Here is a 16,842-nt window from a genome sequence, read left to right as displayed (position 1 = left end):
TGTTCCATTGATCTATGTGTCTGTTTTTGTGCCAGTACCATGCTGTCTTGATGATGACAGCTTTGTAATAGAGCTTGAAGTCCGGAATTGTGATGCCACCAACGTTGGCTTTCTTTTTCAATATCCCTTTGGCTATTCGAGGTCTTTTCTGGTTCCATATAAATTTTAGCATTATTTGTTCCATTTCTTTGAAAAAGATGGATGGTACTTTGATAGGAATTGCATTAAATGTGTAGATTGCTTTAGGTAGCATAGACATTTTCACAATATTTATTCTTCCAATCCAGGAGCATGGAACATTTTTCCATTTCTTTGTGTCTTCCTCAATTTCTTTCATGAGTACTTTATAGTTTTCTGAGTATAGATTCTGTGTCTCTTTGGTTAGGTTTATTCCTAGGTATCTTATGGTTTTGGATGCAATTGTAAATGGGATTGACTCCTTAATATCTCTTTCTTCTGTCTTGCTGTTGGTGTAGAGAAATGCAACTGATTTCTGTGCATTGATTTTATATCCTGACACTTTACTGAATTCCTGTATAAGTTCTAGCAGTTTTGGAGTAGAGTCTTTTGGGTTTTCCACATATAGTATCATATCATCTGCGAAGAGTGATAATTTGACTTCTTCTTTGCCGATTTGGATGCCTTTAATTTCCTTTTGTTGTCTGATTGCTGAGGCTAGGACCTCTAGTACGATGTTGAATAGCAGTGGTGATAATGGACATCCCTGCCGTGTTCCTGACCTTAGCGGAAAAGCTTTCAGTTTTTCTCCATTGAGAATGATATTTGCGGTGGGTTTTTCATAGATGGCTTTGATGATATTGAGGTATGTGCCCTCTATCCCTACACTTTGAAGAGTTTTGATCAGGAAGGGATGTTGTACTTTGTCAAATGCTTTTTCAGCATCTATTGAGAGTATCATATGGTTCTTGTTCTTTCTTTTATTGATGTGTTGTATCACATTGACTGATTTGCGGATGTTGAACCAACCTTGCAGCCCTGGAATAAATCCCACTTGGTCGTGGTGAATAATCTTTTTAATGTACTGTTGAATCCTATTGGCTAGTATTTTGTTGAGTATTTTCGCATCTGTGTTCATCAAGGATATCGGTCTATAGCTCTCTTTTTTGATGGGATCCTTGTCTGGTTTTGGGATCAAGGTGATGCTGGCTTCATAAAATGAGTTTGGAAGTTTTCCTTCCATTTCTATTTTTTGGAACAGTTTCAGGAGAATAGGAATTAGTTCTTCTTTAAATGTTTGGTAGAATTCCCCCGGGAAGCCATCTGGCCCTGGGCTTTTGTTTGTTTGGAGATTTTTAATGACTGTTTCAATCTCCTTACTGGTTATGGGTCTGTTCAGGCTTTCTATTTCTTCCTGGTTCAGTTGTGGTAGTTTATATGTTTCTAGGAATGCATCCATTTCTTCCAGATTGTCAAATTTATTGCCATAGAGTTGCTCATAGTATGTTCTTATAATAGTTTGTATTTCTTTGGTGTTAGTTGTGATCTCTCCTCTTTCATTCATGATTTTATTTATTTGGGTCCTTTCTCTTTTCTTTTTGATAAGTCGGGCCAGGGGTTTATCAATTTTATTAATTCTTTCAAAGAACCAGCTCCTAGTTTCGTTGATTTGCTCTATTGTTTTTTTGGTTTCTATTTCATTGATTTCTGCTCTGATCTTTATGATTTCTCTTCTCCTGCTGGGCTTAGGGTTTCTTTCTTGTTCTTTCTCCAGCTCCTTTAGGTGTAGGGTTAGGTTGTGTACCTGAGACCTTTCTTGTTTCTTGAGAAAGGCTTGTACCGCTATATATTTTCCTCTCAGGACTGCCTTTGTTGTGTCCCACAGATTTTGAACCGTTGTATTTTCATTATCATTTGTTTCCATGATTTTTTTCAATTCTTCTTTAATTTCCCGGTTGACCCATTCATTCTTTAGAAGGATACTGTTTAGTCTCCATGTATTTGGGTTCTTTCCAAACTTCCTTTTGTGGTTGAGTTCTAGCTTTAGAGCATTGTGGTCTGAAAATATGCAGGGAATGATCCCAATCTTTTGATACCGGTTGAGTCCTGATTTAGGACCGAGGATGTGATCTATTCTGGAGAATGTTCCATGTGCACTAGAGAAGAATGTGTATTCTGTTGCTTTGGGATGAAATGCTCTGAATATATCTGTGATGTCCATCTGGTCCAGTGTGTCGTTTAAGGCCTTTATTTCCTTGCTGATCTTTTGCTTGGATGACCTGTCTATTTCAGTGAGGGGAGTGTTAAAGTCCCCTACTATTATTGTATTATTGTTGATGTGTTTCTTTGATTTTGTTATTAATTGGTTTATATAGTTGGCTGCTCCCACATTAGGGGCATAGATATTTAAAATTGTTAAATCTTCTTGTTGGACAGACCCTTTGAGTATGATGTAGTGTCCTTCCTCATCTCTTATTATAGTCTTTGGCTTAAAATCTAATTGATCTGATATAAGGATTGCCACTCCTGCTTTCTTCTGATGTCCATTAGCATGGTAAATTCTTTTCCACCCCCTCACTTTAAATCTGGAGGTGTCTTCGGGCTTAAAATGTGTTTCTTGGAGGCAACATATAGATGGGTTTTGTTTTTTCATCCATTCTGATACCCTGTGTCTTTTGACAGGGGCATTTAGCCCATTCACATTCAGGGTAAGTATTGAGAGATATGAATTTAGTGCCATTGTATTGCCTGTAAGGTGACTGTTACTGTATATGGTCTCTGTTCCTTTCTGATCTACCACTTGTAGGCTCTCTCTTTGCTTAGAGGACCCCTTTGAATATTTCCTGTAGAGCTGGTTTGGTATTTGCAAATTCTTTCAGTTGTTGTTTGTCCTGGAAGCTTTTAATCTCTCCTTCTATTTTCAATGATAGCCTAGCTGGATATAGTATTCTTGGCTGCATGTTTTTCTCGTTTAGTGCTCTGAAAATATCATGCCAGCTCTTTCTGGCCTGCCAGGTCTCTGTGGATAAGTCAGCTGCCAATCTAATATTTTTACCATTGTATGTTACAGACTTCTTTTCCCGGGCTGCTTTCAGGATTTTCTCTTTGTCATTGAGACTTGTAAATTTTACTATTAGGTGACGGGGTGTGGGCCTATTCTTATTGATTTTGAGGGGCGTTCTCTGAACCTCCTGAATTTTGATGCTCGTTCCCTTTGCCATATTGGGGAAATTCTCCCCAATAATTCTCTCCAGTATACCTTCTGCTCCCCTCTCATTTTCTTCTTCTTCTGGAATCCCAATTATTCTAATGTTGTTTCGTCTTATGGTGTCACTTATCTCTCGAATTCTCCCCTCGTGGTCCAGTAGCTGTTTGTCCCTCTTTTGCTCAGCTTCTTTATTCTCTGTCATTTGGTCTTCTATATCACTAATTCTTTCTTCTGCCTCATTTATCCTAGCAGTTAGAGCCTCCATTTTTGATTGCACCTCATTAATAGCTTTTTTGATTTCACCTTGGTTAGATTTTAGTTCTTTTATTTCTCCAGAAAGGGCTTTTATATCTCTCGAGAGGGTTTCTCTAATATCTTCCATGCCTTTTTCGAGCCCGGCTAGAACCTTGAGAATTGTCATTCTGAACTCTAGATCTGACATATTACCGATGTCTGTATTGATTAGGTCCCTAGCCTTCGGTACTGCCTCTTGTTCTTTTTTTTGTGTTGAATTTTTATGTCTTGTCATTTTGTCCAGATAAGTGTAAATGAAGGGGCAAGTAAAATACTAAAAGGGTGGCAACAACCCCAGGAAAATATGCTTTAACCAAATTAGAAGAGATCCAAAATCGTGAGTGGGGAGAAAGGGGATAAAAAGAGGTTCAAAAAGGAAGAAAGAAAAAAAAAAAAAAAAAAAAGAAAAGAAAAAAAAAAGAAAAGAAAAGAATTTTTAAAAAAAGAAAACACCTAAGAAAAATGTAAAAAAGAAAAAATATATATATTAGATAAACTAGTAAAAAATCGTTAAAAAAGAAAAAGGTAACAGTTAAAAAAAAAAAAAATTTACCCGAAGGCGAGAAAAAAAGAAAAAAAAATGAAAAAGAAAAAATTAAATTAACTGCAAGACTAAAAAAAATCACAGGAAAAAAGCCATGAGTTCCGTGTTTGGCTTTCTCCTCCTCTGGAATTCTGCTGCTCTCCTTGGTATTGAAACCGCACTCCTTGGTAGGTGAACTTGGTCTCGGCTAGATTTCTTGTTGATCTTCTGGGGGAGGGGCCTGGTGTAGTGATTCTCAAGTGTCTTTGCCCCAGGCGGAATTACACCGCCCTTACCCGGGGCCGGGGTGAGTAATCCGCTCGGGTTTGCTTTCAGGAGCTTTTGTTCCCTGAGCGCTTTCCGTAGAGTTCTGGAGGACGGGAATACAAATGGCGGCCTCCTGGTCTCCAGCCTGGAGGAGCCGAGAGCCCAGGGCCCCACTCCTCAGTGCGCCCACAGAGAACAGCGCCCAGTCACTCCCGTCTGCCTGACCTCCGGCCGCGCTCCGAGCTCACCGAGCCTGCGACCGGTTCAAGGTAACACGGAGCTGCGAGCTTACTGTCGGCTCTATCTCTGTAGCCGGCTTTCCCGTTCCAATACCCGCAAGCTCTGCGACACTCAGACACCCCCGATCCTTCTATGACCCTGCGGGACCTGAGGCCACGCTGACCTCGCGTGGGCTTCGCCCCGGTTTAGCCTCTGGAGCGATGTCCCTCAGCGGAACAGACTTTTAAAAGTCCTGATTTTGTGCACGGTTGCTCCGCTACTTGCCGCGAGCCGGCCCCTCCCCCCGGGGTCTATCTTCCCGTCGCTTTGGATTCACTTCTCCGCCGGTCCTACCTTTCAGAAAGTGGTTGTTTTTCTGTTTCCAGAATTGCTGTTCTTCTTCTCTTCGATCTGCCGATGGATTTTCAGGTGTTTGCAATCTTTAGATAAGCTATCTAGCTGATCTACGGCTAGCTGAAGCAGTCTCAGCTTGCTACTTCTCCGCCATCTTGACTCCTCCCTCGGGTTGCTCACCATTTTAAAAGGGCTTCCTGAAATTAGTCTTACAAAAAACAACATAGCTTCTTACACATAGTGTGTGCTCAAAAATCACTCATCAGACTGAAGAAATGACAGATGCCCCTCCATTTGAGCTCATTTTGAAAAATATGGAGACCAATTCTAAGTGGCTGCGTGGTTGTGGTTCAGCTAAAATCATCTTCAGCTGGGGTGCTCAGGGCCTGAGCCCAGACACCCTTGAGCCAGAGTTTCATCTGATGTGACTTGAGGAGATTCTTCCCAGAGAGACAGCTATTGTCTTACACTTCGGTTTTCAGGCATTGAGGGTATGACTTTCAGGTGGTTTCAATGACTTTGGACGCAGAGATCACCTTCACCAAAGAAAACCAGGTGCTTGGGTTACGGAGCAGTTTCCCCTTGCCCTGCTCTCCACATGGCTTCCAGCAATCATTCTTAATTTGTCTGTGCTGCTCCCTTCGCAGCTCATTTCCAAAATAGCAAGAAACTGGCAAGAAGTCCTTGGTTGCAACTTATCAGCGAGCTTTGGACACAGCTGTTTCCCATCTTTTGGCAAAGTCAGTGATTTGGTTGGTCTTCTGGATAGAATAAAAATGTTGTGAAGGAAGTCAAACAAAGACATACCCCCCAGGGCACACAGATGTCCCTCAATTTACTACTATGAGTTCACTGTGGAAAGAAATATAGTTGGGCATTTTACATGTAACCCTCAAGCATAAGCACCAGTCAGGAGCCTAAAAGTGCAGTCTTTAGAATTCCACGTCTCAGAATCACTGGAAGTGGGTAGAGTGGGGGGAACTTATCATAATGCATGCATATTCCTGGGCCCCTACTGAATCCAGAATTCTGGGGGTTGGACATAGGGATCTGCATTTTAATGGACACCCCAGGTGGGTCTCATGCCCACTAAAGTTGGAGAACTGCCTACTTGTTATTTTTTCTTTGAAGGATATGTGAATACTTGCTAAGACCACAAGCTTTGGAAACATACAACATGCATTAAATTTCAGCTTCTTCTCCTGTAAAATAAGAGTCACTCTCCCATCTTTCAGGCTTGAGAGGGCTGGCATGGAGCAGAGTTGCAGGTGCAGCTCAGAGTCTACTACACTGCAGCTTTCACAACAATGACCTCCCCCCCTCCCCCCGCAACCCCCGACTGGGGTGCTTGGCACGTGGTAGGGTTGCCAGATAAAATTCAGGAATTTCAGAAAAACAACAATACTTTGTTATTACAAGTGTGGCAGCAATGCTGAGGCCAGGTTCCAGGGTGTAGGGCTTGGTAGGACAAGCTCCATGGAGGGATTTGGGACATTGTGCCTGGATAGATAACCTCTATGCCTCATCCTCCAACCCTCCCAGAAAGTCTGAGAGCCTCTCAGACCATTCAAATAAATTGCTTTCCTACTTTAACTCACTGGAGTCAATTCTGTTGCTTGTAGCTGAGCACCCTGATCAATGTAGCATCTGTAACTTCCTACTCAACAATGTGCCATCTGTCCTCCGTTCCCACCACTCTGAGCCTTCCCAGAAGTCATCAGAAACCTAATTGCACGGTCTCTCTGGCTTTTCTTGGTTCTGTACATTTTTTTGGTGGAGGAGTGTATAGAGGACACAGTGCACCCACGGTGACCCTGCAGGGTGGGAGCTGGGGGAGCAAAGACCTGACCTCAGTGTGCTTCTCTAGACCCCTCTGCTCGCTAGCTGGTGCTGCCCATTGGCAAACCAGAATGGAAGTCAGTGGATGAGGGAGTCTGTTGATGTGGTTCATTCAGGTCAGTGTTCTGGAACATAGAACAGGGTAGGGAGGAGGGGAGAGTGAGTGTAGAGGAGCGGAAGGAATATATCCAGCATGCAGGCTTTACACACTGTCCTAGGTTTGGTTCTCTGGAAGCAACGCCCAAGAAGGGGATTTTATGTAAGTGACTCCTGGAGACACTATTGGGAGGGGAACTGTGTGAGAGAAAGAATAGGGAAGTAGGACCAGCCAGGGGAAGGAGCTGGGCAGAGATGTGGTTTCAGGATTAGTCTAGCCTCAGCCTGATCCAGCCGGTTGCTTTGGAGCAAAGGGACAAAATTGTCCTGCTCAGAGGCAAGAGGACTGCACTGTTGTACATTCCCCCCTGTCAATACACTTTTAGTTGATCATTGGCCATGGGCTGTACCTGATGTAACTGGTCAGGCCTGTCCTGGTAAGGGGGCTTCCTTCAGCCAATGGAAAGCCTCAGGAGAAGAGGGCAGCCAAGAGCTACTAGCCACTGACATCCACAGTGGCTGGGGGGGTGGGGGCAGGGGCCGGGTAGGTGGACCTGGATGGACACCAATAGTGTCTGCCAGAAGGACATTTAGCATTTTGTTAATAGGAGATAACTCTGGGCAGTGAGGTAGAAATTATTCTTCCTTTGTAGTTTTCTATAGCTCACAAACTTTCTAACATTGAATCTATTATTTTTGGAACTAGCAAATACCAGTTCACCTAAAGCCATGCAGCAAAATCACCTAGTTTATGGTAGGTAGAAATAACAGTATATGCCCCCCTCTCCTTTCCTGACCCTCTGTTCATACCTCCTGAGTATATTGGGCTGATAATCCCGCTCACGGTTAGCTTCTCTGCTTACTCATCAGGCTCAGTGGGCCAGTCCTTTAGCATGTCGTATGACTCATAAATAGTATGTAACTAATGCAGCTAATGGAGGAGACATTAGTGGTATTAGTGGTATTAGGCCATATAAAAATAAGTACAATGTATGTGCCAAACATGTTGGAACCTTTATATATGTTATCTTATTTAATCCTTACAATGGTCTATAAAGTTGGAATTGTTGTTGTTGTTGTTGTTGTTGAATTGTTATTCCTATTTAATCAATGAGGAAGTCCCTGGATTGGGGAATTAAGAAACCAGAGTTCTGGGGCGCCTGGGTGGCTCAGTGGGTTAAAGCCTCTGCTTTCTGCTCAGGTCATGATCCCAGGGTCCTGGGATCGAGCCCCACATCAGGCTCTCTGCTCAGAAGGGAACCTGCTTCCTCCTCTCTCTCTCTGTCTGCCTCTCTGCCTACTTGTCATCTATCAAATAAATAAACAAAATATTAAAAAAAAAAGAAAGAAACCAGAGTTCTAATTTTTGATTAGCCACCAATGAAAACTGAAAACACTGGATCAAATGAATGATTTTCCAGTTTTCCTAGGAACCCTGCGGCTAAGCAGAGATGCCCAGGGAATGGAGGGGCTGCTGAGAATGCAGGAGTGGCCATTTGTACCTTAGCCACAGCTACTCTGCTTTGATCTTTAAGTGTTGGTAGGACTGGCTTCATGGGTGTGCAACCTGTGCTACCGCACAGGTTCTGCTGAGCTTGGAAGGGGCTCTGTACTTAGGATTTAATGTTCTGTGGCATTCTTGAAATTCTTAGTAATTTATCTTTTATTTTGTGGTTTGTAAGTGAAATCCTGTGGAACAATAGGGCATTTACCAGAGGCTTGGAGCTTTGATTCATGCTTGGTTCCACTTCCTGTTGCCTTTCTACCTCCCTGGGATGTTTCTCCATTGCCTGCTCTTGGCACCTGTCCCCCAGCCTCCTTTTTCTGCCTTGCCTTCCTCCTCCCGGTTTAGCAGCTGAGTTGCATTGGTGGGGAAGGGAGCCAGCCATGAGCATGGGGAGGATTGGGGTCAGATACATGTCTTGAATATCTCAGAGTAAGACATGGGGGTGGACATCCCTACCACGCCGGAAGCACCATGGTGCATTCAGTGGATTGCTCAATAGGGCCTCTTACCTACCTTTAACCCAGATACCAAGTCATGGACAGCACAGAAAATGGTAACATTCTTATGGCCCACTATGGTAAACAGTGAAGGTAGTACTGGGCTAGCCTTGAGTTTCACTCAGTAGCCCCAAGAGCTGAAGGCAGTTCAACCCTGGACTAAAGTAGGTGGGGCTTCTCTCTTGGGCCTATGTTCCATTTTCTGCCCCCACACCACTTGGTCCCACTCTTCCCTACGGGGCAAGGGGACATACCTGACAAAGTCCCCAGCCCTCCTTCAGGATCAGTTGCTTTTTTTCTAAGTCCATCACAGACAAATGTGTGGTCTTACTGCTGTGGCTAATACCCAGCTCACACCCCCTTGGGACTCACTCTATGAGTCTGACAGCCCTGGAACTGACCTATCTCCTATTGAGTTAGAGAAGTTCAGTCACACAAGTTCACCCTCTGATGTCCCAGTAATGTCAGGTGCCATAGACGTTTCTAAATGCTTGCGTTCAGTTTTTATTCTTAAGCCACAGCAGACCAGTAACAACAGTTTGGTCCCTGGGCCACACAGAGAAGCTCTGTTCTAGATTCTTCTGTGGGTGCTGGGACCCTGGAATTACCAGCTCAAATCACGCCAAGCCTGCTTCCAGGTTTTTCATGGGCCTCTTCTCCTGATTCATTCTCCAGGTTAGCACTCCCAATGGCCACGGGGCAACTAGAGATGGAGATTGAATATATGTGCTGCAGGGGGTGGGGAGGTCCATATACATATATTCGAGGCCCTTTAGGTATAGGATGGAGGGAAGATAAGAAAAGACAGCTAATGGAGGAAGGGTGCCCCAAAGATGTGGGGCAAGCCGAGCTGAAAGAATGCATGTCTCTGCACATCTGGAACATGTCCACAGTGCCCTGATGTACTACAGCCTGCCAGTAAGGAAACTCCAGGCCCGCCATTTTCTATTTCCGATATTTTGATTTCTGATCTCTGTCCCATTGCCACAGTTGAGAGCCTCTTAGCATTTTGTGAAACAGGTGGGTGCCCTGTGGATGTGTGTGTTCTTTGGATCACTGCTTCCTCAGCCGCGTTGGGACTGTAGCCTCACCAGCTCTGTCTAGTCAACCAGCCTTCCTTCTCTTTGTACCTCAGACCTGCTGCGCTTCTGATGCGTGCCTCATGGCAAGTAAGTTCTCAACACTCTGTGAAAGGATTTTGTTTGTTTTCCTTAAGTTTGATTGAAAGCAAACCCAGGCTAACACCCCAAAAGAAAGGCACATGACTTGACAATTTAAAAAAAGCCCCACATAATTAGCCAATAAGGCACATAAATAATATGGTATCTCTAGTAAATCAAGCGGTATAAATCCAAGCAGTGAGATACTTTGTTTTGCCTCTTAAATTGGCAAAGATGAGGAACAAAAGAGAAAATATTCAGGGTTTGTGTGGGTTTAGGGAATATTGCCATTTCATTTACTATTGGGAGAAGGCAGTAGGGTAATTGGAGATTTCTAGAGGTAAATTTGGCAATGCGGAAGACTTTGCCAAGTGCATATCCTTTGAAATCTTGAAGTCACTGTTCCATATTTTCTTACATCCATTGGTTGTTGATAAAAAGTCTAACGTCAATCTCATTCTGCTTTTTTGTGTTTTTTTTGCCTCTTCTAAAGCTTTTCTTGTTATTTGACAGTTTTTGAATTTTCACTAAGATCTATCTAGGTTGGATTTTCTTTTCATCTCTCTTGTCAAATCTTTGTAGGCTATTTCAGTTTGGGGTTTCACATCTTTCTTCATTCAGTTCTAAGAAATACTTTTATTTCTGTGGATATTGCTTCCTTTCATTTTTCTCTACTCTCTCCTTCTGGAACTGCTATTTGACTGAGGTTGTAATGGATTTTGATCCTTTGTTCCCAATGTGGTTTTCATCCCTTCACTCACTCCTTCAGGAGTGAGTTGATTAATTTGCTCTTTATGTTTGTCCTGGTATTCAACTTCTCTACTGAGTTTTAAAAAATTCATTTCAACAGTTAAAATTATTATTTCAAATATCTTTAGCCACTGTTGTCCTCGTTTTGTGCTTACCTTATCTTCCCTCATTTTTCTGGGCATTTATTTAAAATTTTCTGCTGCATACCTTGTTAGCTACCTTTTCTGAGGTCTCCACTCTAAAGTTTGCTGTCTCTCTTTTATGGTGTTGGCCTTCTCCAGATGTTTGTTTAATCCTGTTCTGTGCTAATTGTGCAGCTGAAATTCCCTGTAGAATTTCAGCTGCACCTACTTCTTTTAAGAAGCACTTGGAAGGCAAGGATGGAAACTGTTGGCCTAATAACTCTTGGCACTGTTTCCCGTGAGCCAGCCTTCATGGTATGGATTTTCTCTTCCTCTTCCTCTCAGGTGTCACAGCCCTTGAGAGAACCTCCCTCCTCTCTGAGCCAGGCCCCTCTCAGTGCTGTTTCTACTTACAACACTTGTGACACCAAATGTGTGGGATTTTTTTTCCTACGACATCAACCAATTCTCCAACTTTCTGGACCAACTGCATGTTCAGTTCAAATCTGACAGCAACTATGTACAGTCAGCACACCCCCCAAAGGTGAAGGCCTCAGTCCCACAAGACTGCCCCCCACATTTCAGAGGCCAATCCCAGATCCCAGGCTTCCCCCTGTACGTCTGACCAACCAGCTGTAAATTAGAGTTCTTATATCCCCTCCTCAGCTTCAGTAATTTGCTAGCATGGCTCACGGAACTCAGGGACACCCTACTAATGTTTGCCAGTTTATCATAAATGATATTATAAAGGATACAAAGGAACAGCCAGGTGAAGAGGTACATAGAGCGAGGTCTGGAAGATTCATAAGTGCATTCTGTTCCTGTGGAATTAGGAACAGAATTGTCACCCTCTTGTCACCCTCTTGGCACATGGATGCTTTCACCAACCTAGACGCTCCCGTAACATTGTTATTTCAGGGCTTTTTTAATCGGAGGTTTCATCATGTAGGCATGATCAAATGACTCAATTTCTAGCTCCTCCTGAGTTTGGGAGGTGGGGCTGAAAGTTCCAAGCTCTTAGTCAGGATTAGGTCTTCCTGGCAACCAGTGCCCATCCTGAAGCTATCAGGGGGACCTGCGAGAGTTACTTCATTAGAATAAATGGCGGTCCTGTCTCTCCTATCACCCACAAAATTCCAAGGGACTTAGGGGTCTCTGTGACATGAACTGGAGCAAAGACCAAATGTTATAACAAAAAGATACTCCTATTACCCTGTCACTCAGGAAATCACCAGAGTTTTTGGAGGTCTTTGGCAGGAACTGGAGGAAAAGACCAAGTATGTATTTCTTGTTCTATCATAATATCCCACCTCACAGAGGGCTCCGTGACTGCTGACCGGCCTCGGCGGCTGGAGCAGTAGAACGGCTGCCCTGGCCTCCCTGTGGCTACTGCAGAACTTGGGCGCACTTCCTGTCTCCCACCTGCTATTCCCCCTCGTGCTTCCTGGACCACCTTTTCTCTGTTCAGTCGGGTCCTCTCCCACCATGTAGTTAGTCCTGAATGTAGCCTCTTGCTTTTCAGGGACGCCATTTATTAAACCTCATTCTGTCACTTCTTGTCGTTTGTTATTGGAAGAACACACGCTCAGTCCAACACTTTGAGATGGAATGCTGTAAAAAACTGTGTAACCTTCAAACTTCAAACCAGTAACTCTGCTTGTAGGAATTTATCCTAAGGAAGTAATTAAGAATAAAGCTTTAAGGGGCGCCTGAATGGCTCAGTCAGTTGAGCGTCAAACTCTCGATTTCAGCTCCAGGTTGTGATCTCGTGTGTCGTGAGATTGAGCCCTGCACCAGGCTCCATACTCATTGGGAAGTCTGCTTGAGATGCTCTCCCTCTCCCTCTGCCCCTCCCCTGCTCTTTCTCTCTCCCTCTCAAATAAATAAATAAATATAAAAAAAAAATAATAAAGCTTTAAATGTAAGGCTTTTCAACCACAGTGACGTTTATTGTGAAAACAAATAACCAGCTAGAGGGGATTAAATAAATGATGACAGGGAGTGCCTGGCTGGCCCAGTCTGTACAGCATCCAGCTCTTGATCTTGGGACCACGAGTTCAAGTCCCACTTAAAAAAAATTAAAAATAAATGGTGACACATCCATATGATGGCAAACTAAGTAGGTGAAAACTAATATGGCAGAATATTGAATTGCATGGAAAAATGTCATTGATGTATGGTTAAGTAAAAGTTTCAGGTTACAAAATTATTTTAAAATCTTGTTTTTGTTAAAAGAAAAAAATACACACAACAAGGGACACCTGGGTGGCTCAGTCAAGTGTCTGAGTCTTGGTCTCAAGGTCATGAGTTCAAGCCCCACATCAGGGTCCACACTGGGCATGGAGACTACATATATATATATTTAACCCCCCCACACACGTGTTCTTTTGGAAAGGGTAATTCCACATGGTGGGATTGTGGTGATGTATTTCTTCTTTGTGGCTTTCCCCCCATACTCTGGGGAATTGTTTGCAGCATCTTTCATGTGTAAGACTCCAGTGCCATCCTCTGCTTCCTTCCCCAAGGTGCGCTGGAAGATGGACTGTCCTCCAATGGTGTGCCCCGATCTACAGCCCCAGGTGGACCCTCCAACCCAGACAAGAAGATGAGCAGTGGGACCCAGTGCCCGAATCCCCAGAGCCTCAACTCAGGCCCTCTGACCCAGAAACAGAATGGCCTCCGGACTACAGAGGTAGGTCACAGCCACAGAACCCACTTGGTTCTGGAGAAGAGGGGAGAAGCTTACTTCGGAGCAGGGCCAAGCTGAGCTGGTACCCAAGGAAGGAGCAGTGATGCCTCACCATACCAAAGGGAGATTTTTCTCTTCAACCCCATGGGAAAACTTTTGCCAAGAAAATAGCAGGACCCCACTCCCACCCCATCCCTGCCTCAAGGGTCGCTGTGTTTTGTTGAGTCAGAGGAAATGGGCCCTTGCTGTCTGCACTCTAAAGGAAGTGTGTGTTTGCTTAAATACAGCTTTGTTCCAGGCTCCCTTCAACACAGCTCTCACTGTCTTGACACTGAGGACAGTACTGGTCACAGGAACCAGTGTGGGGCCAGACAGTGCGCAGGGCTCAGGGTTGGCAGGGAAGGAGAGAGAGGACCGGTGGGGTAAGAGTCAGGCTAGGCGTTTTTACCTCACATCCTCCGCCCAGGGGGTCAGCGGGAGCGTCCCCAAGGGGGGCTGTCATTGCCAAATGTGGTGTAGCATCACCCTCAGACTGTTAGGGTTGAAGAAGAGGTAAGGCTGCGGCACCAGAGGCTGGCTGGCCTTTGCAGTCTTTGCTTTCTCCCAGAGCTGTTGTAGGGAAGCACTCCCCCTGCTGGCCCTAGCTCCTCCCTCGGGAAAGACTGCCGTTGGCCCACCAGGGGTCCGCCTCCCCCTTCTACTCCCTCCCCCACTTCCTCATCTGCACCAGCACCCCCCCCCCCCACACCACCACCAAGGTCTACTGCTTCTCTGATGCTGATTTTCCAAACACATGTCCCCTACTCTCCCATGTCAAAATTTACTGGTCCTGTCCCCTCAGGCCACTGCCACCTGTTTCCTGATGCTCCAGCTGGTTCTTTAATGATGGAATTCTTGCTCACTCGAGTGAGTTACCACCCTAACCCTTGGTTAGAAAACCTGTTGTAAATTCAGCTCTAACGCTTGTTAACTAAGTGGCCTGGCAGGAACCACTTACTCTCTCTGAGTCTCAGGCTCCTTATGCACACAATGGAAATAATAGCCCAATGAGAGAACAGATGGGCCTGTTCTGTGTAAATGGAGAAGTGTTATAAGTCAGCCAGTGGGGAGGAGCAGGGGATGGTTAGTCCCACAGCACCCAAAAGGATGGAATGAAGCACTGACAGGCTCTTCAGACTCAGAAGAAAGACACGGAGGGGGAGGGGACTGACTTGAACTTGAGGGTGGCCCTCCCAGGGTCCTGGACTGACTACTCAGCTTGTGCATGAGCTGGCCTTCTAGAGGCCTAAGCATCATTGCCTCCCCCAAGGGAAGGCCCCACAGAGCTAGACTCAAAACCTGGGAGACTGCTTTAGTGCAGGGCTTGACATCTGTCCCAGAGCCTCCTCCCCACATGTGTGCCCTCCCCCTTCAAGTCAGGCTGGGTCGTGGGGGACAGGAAGCAGCTCTGTCTGGTGTGTGGCGTGATCCACACACATTGGCTTCCTGCCCCCCATCATTCTTCCCTTGAAAATAGTGCTCTGCAATTTACAAAGTGCTTTTAGGTCTGCTGGGGCATTAAATCCTCCCAGGAGCACTGTAAAGTAAGCATCGTCCCCAGTTTATAGAAAAGGAAACTGATTCATTTGACTTAGGACATGAGTTGTCATGAGTCATTCATGTAAGTGCTGGAGGTGGGTGCCAGGGACTGGAACTTGAAACAGTCAACTATTATAACGATGGAGCATAGACATGTGGACAGACTTTTTTACTGAAGAATAAGGTATTAGTCCTTTATGGCCACATAATGCTGCATACCAAAGCACACCAGCGTTCAATGGCTTCGAACAATCTTATTTTTCCTGCCACAATCAGCTGCGACTTGAGTGGCTAGGCCTGACTTCAGCACCAGGCTCCGCATGTAGTTCAGGCTGTTGCATGTATACTATTTTGGGAATCAGTCCAGAAAAGCAGCATCTCTGAGGCATATCTTCTCACGACTGTGGTAGAAACCCAAGAGGGCAAAACCAAACTACAGTAGGAACACATTTCACGTCTCTGCTCATATCCTGCCAGCTAACCTCCTCTTGGCCCAAGCAGGTCACATGGACAAGCCCCCCATCAGGAGGGCAAGGAAATCCTGACTAGAGAGACAGCAAAGGATTGATTAAGGGCAGTCGCGCTTTCTACAGCGTGGAAAGTACGTTCAGAAAAACGCCCAAGTCAGTCCTAAGTGCAAAGAATCTTTACAAGGCGACACAATGAAATCTTTACAAGGCGACACACCCACATGATCATTAACCACGTGAAACCCAGAACGCTTTCCGTGCCCCAGAAATGTCCCTTTTGCCCCTCACCGTGGTGACTGGGACGTGCCAGTCACTGTCCACCTCTGCAGACTAACCACTCTTCTGACTTCTAGCCTTCTAGACCAGTGCGGTTCGTTTTGTAGACGTTTATAGATGGTGTCACATGGTGTGTGCTCTTTTGTGCTTGGCTGCTCGTGTCCAATGTCAGGCCAGTGAGACTCACCTGCGTGGATGTCAGTCGCATAGATTTGTTCATTTTCGTTGTTACATCTGTTGCATTATGTGAGTGTAACTTATTCCCCCTGAAGGACATTTGGGTCGTTTCTGGCCAGGCCATGGTGAACAATACAGCTGCTGACATCCGTGGGCATGCCTGCTGGTGGACGTTCATTTCTTTTCAGTATATTCCTAGGAGTAGAATTCCTGACTCATGGGATGGGGATATATGCGACTTTTATAGATACTGACAAATCATTTCCCACACTAACCAACTTTACATGCTAACCAGCTGCGGATGAATTCCAATTGTAGAACATTAAAATTTAAAGCCAGGAAGTTGGGGCACCTGGGTGGCTCAGTTGGTTAAGCGACCAACTCTTGATTTTGGCTCAGGTCATGATCTCAGAGTCTTAGGATCAAGCCCCATGTGGGGAGACTGCTTGTCCCACTCCTGTCCTCCCTTGCACATGTGCTCTCTCTCTCTCTCTCTCTCTAATAAATACATAAAATCTTTTTAAAAAAATAAAGAAAGCCAATGAGTTGTACTTAGTCTTTCTTAGACCTGTGACAGCAGCCTTGTAGGCAGGCTGAGGATGCTAAGCACTTTGTTACAGAGTCTCACCGTATCCTCACGACAGCTGTAAAACACTGATATTGTCCCCAGCTGACAGGTGAGGACGGAGACTTGGAGATAGCCGGGAAGCAGTCCCCCCCAACACACACACGGAAGACACCGACCCCCACCCTCCCCGGCCAGGCGGCAGGGGACATGAGGAACAGTCCCACCAGTACAGCCCTGGGAGCGGTGGCCCCACTGATCGGCCATCCACACAGGTGGTTTTCGCAGTCCAG

The 16,842-nt window shown here is 45.1% G+C and overlaps 1 protein-coding gene across 1 annotated transcript in view; it reads left to right on the top strand.

The window, feature by feature from the left end:
• The window catches only part of BAALC (BAALC binder of MAP3K1 and KLF4), an 89,825-nt gene that overhangs the window by 62,345 nt on the left and 10,638 nt on the right, over positions 1-16,842 (top strand). Inside the window, exon 2 of the mRNA XM_059165873.1 lies at positions 13,320-13,486. Within this exon, the coding sequence (XP_059021856.1) occupies positions 13,320-13,486 (167 nt within the window). The remainder of the gene's footprint in view (positions 1-13,319; positions 13,487-16,842) is intronic.

Source organism: Mustela lutreola, chromosome 3 (assembly GCF_030435805.1).
Source record: "Mustela lutreola isolate mMusLut2 chromosome 3, mMusLut2.pri, whole genome shotgun sequence".
Classification (NCBI taxonomy): Eukaryota; Metazoa; Chordata; class Mammalia; order Carnivora; family Mustelidae; genus Mustela; species Mustela lutreola.
This window is presented reverse-complemented; position numbering and strand designations above follow the sequence as displayed.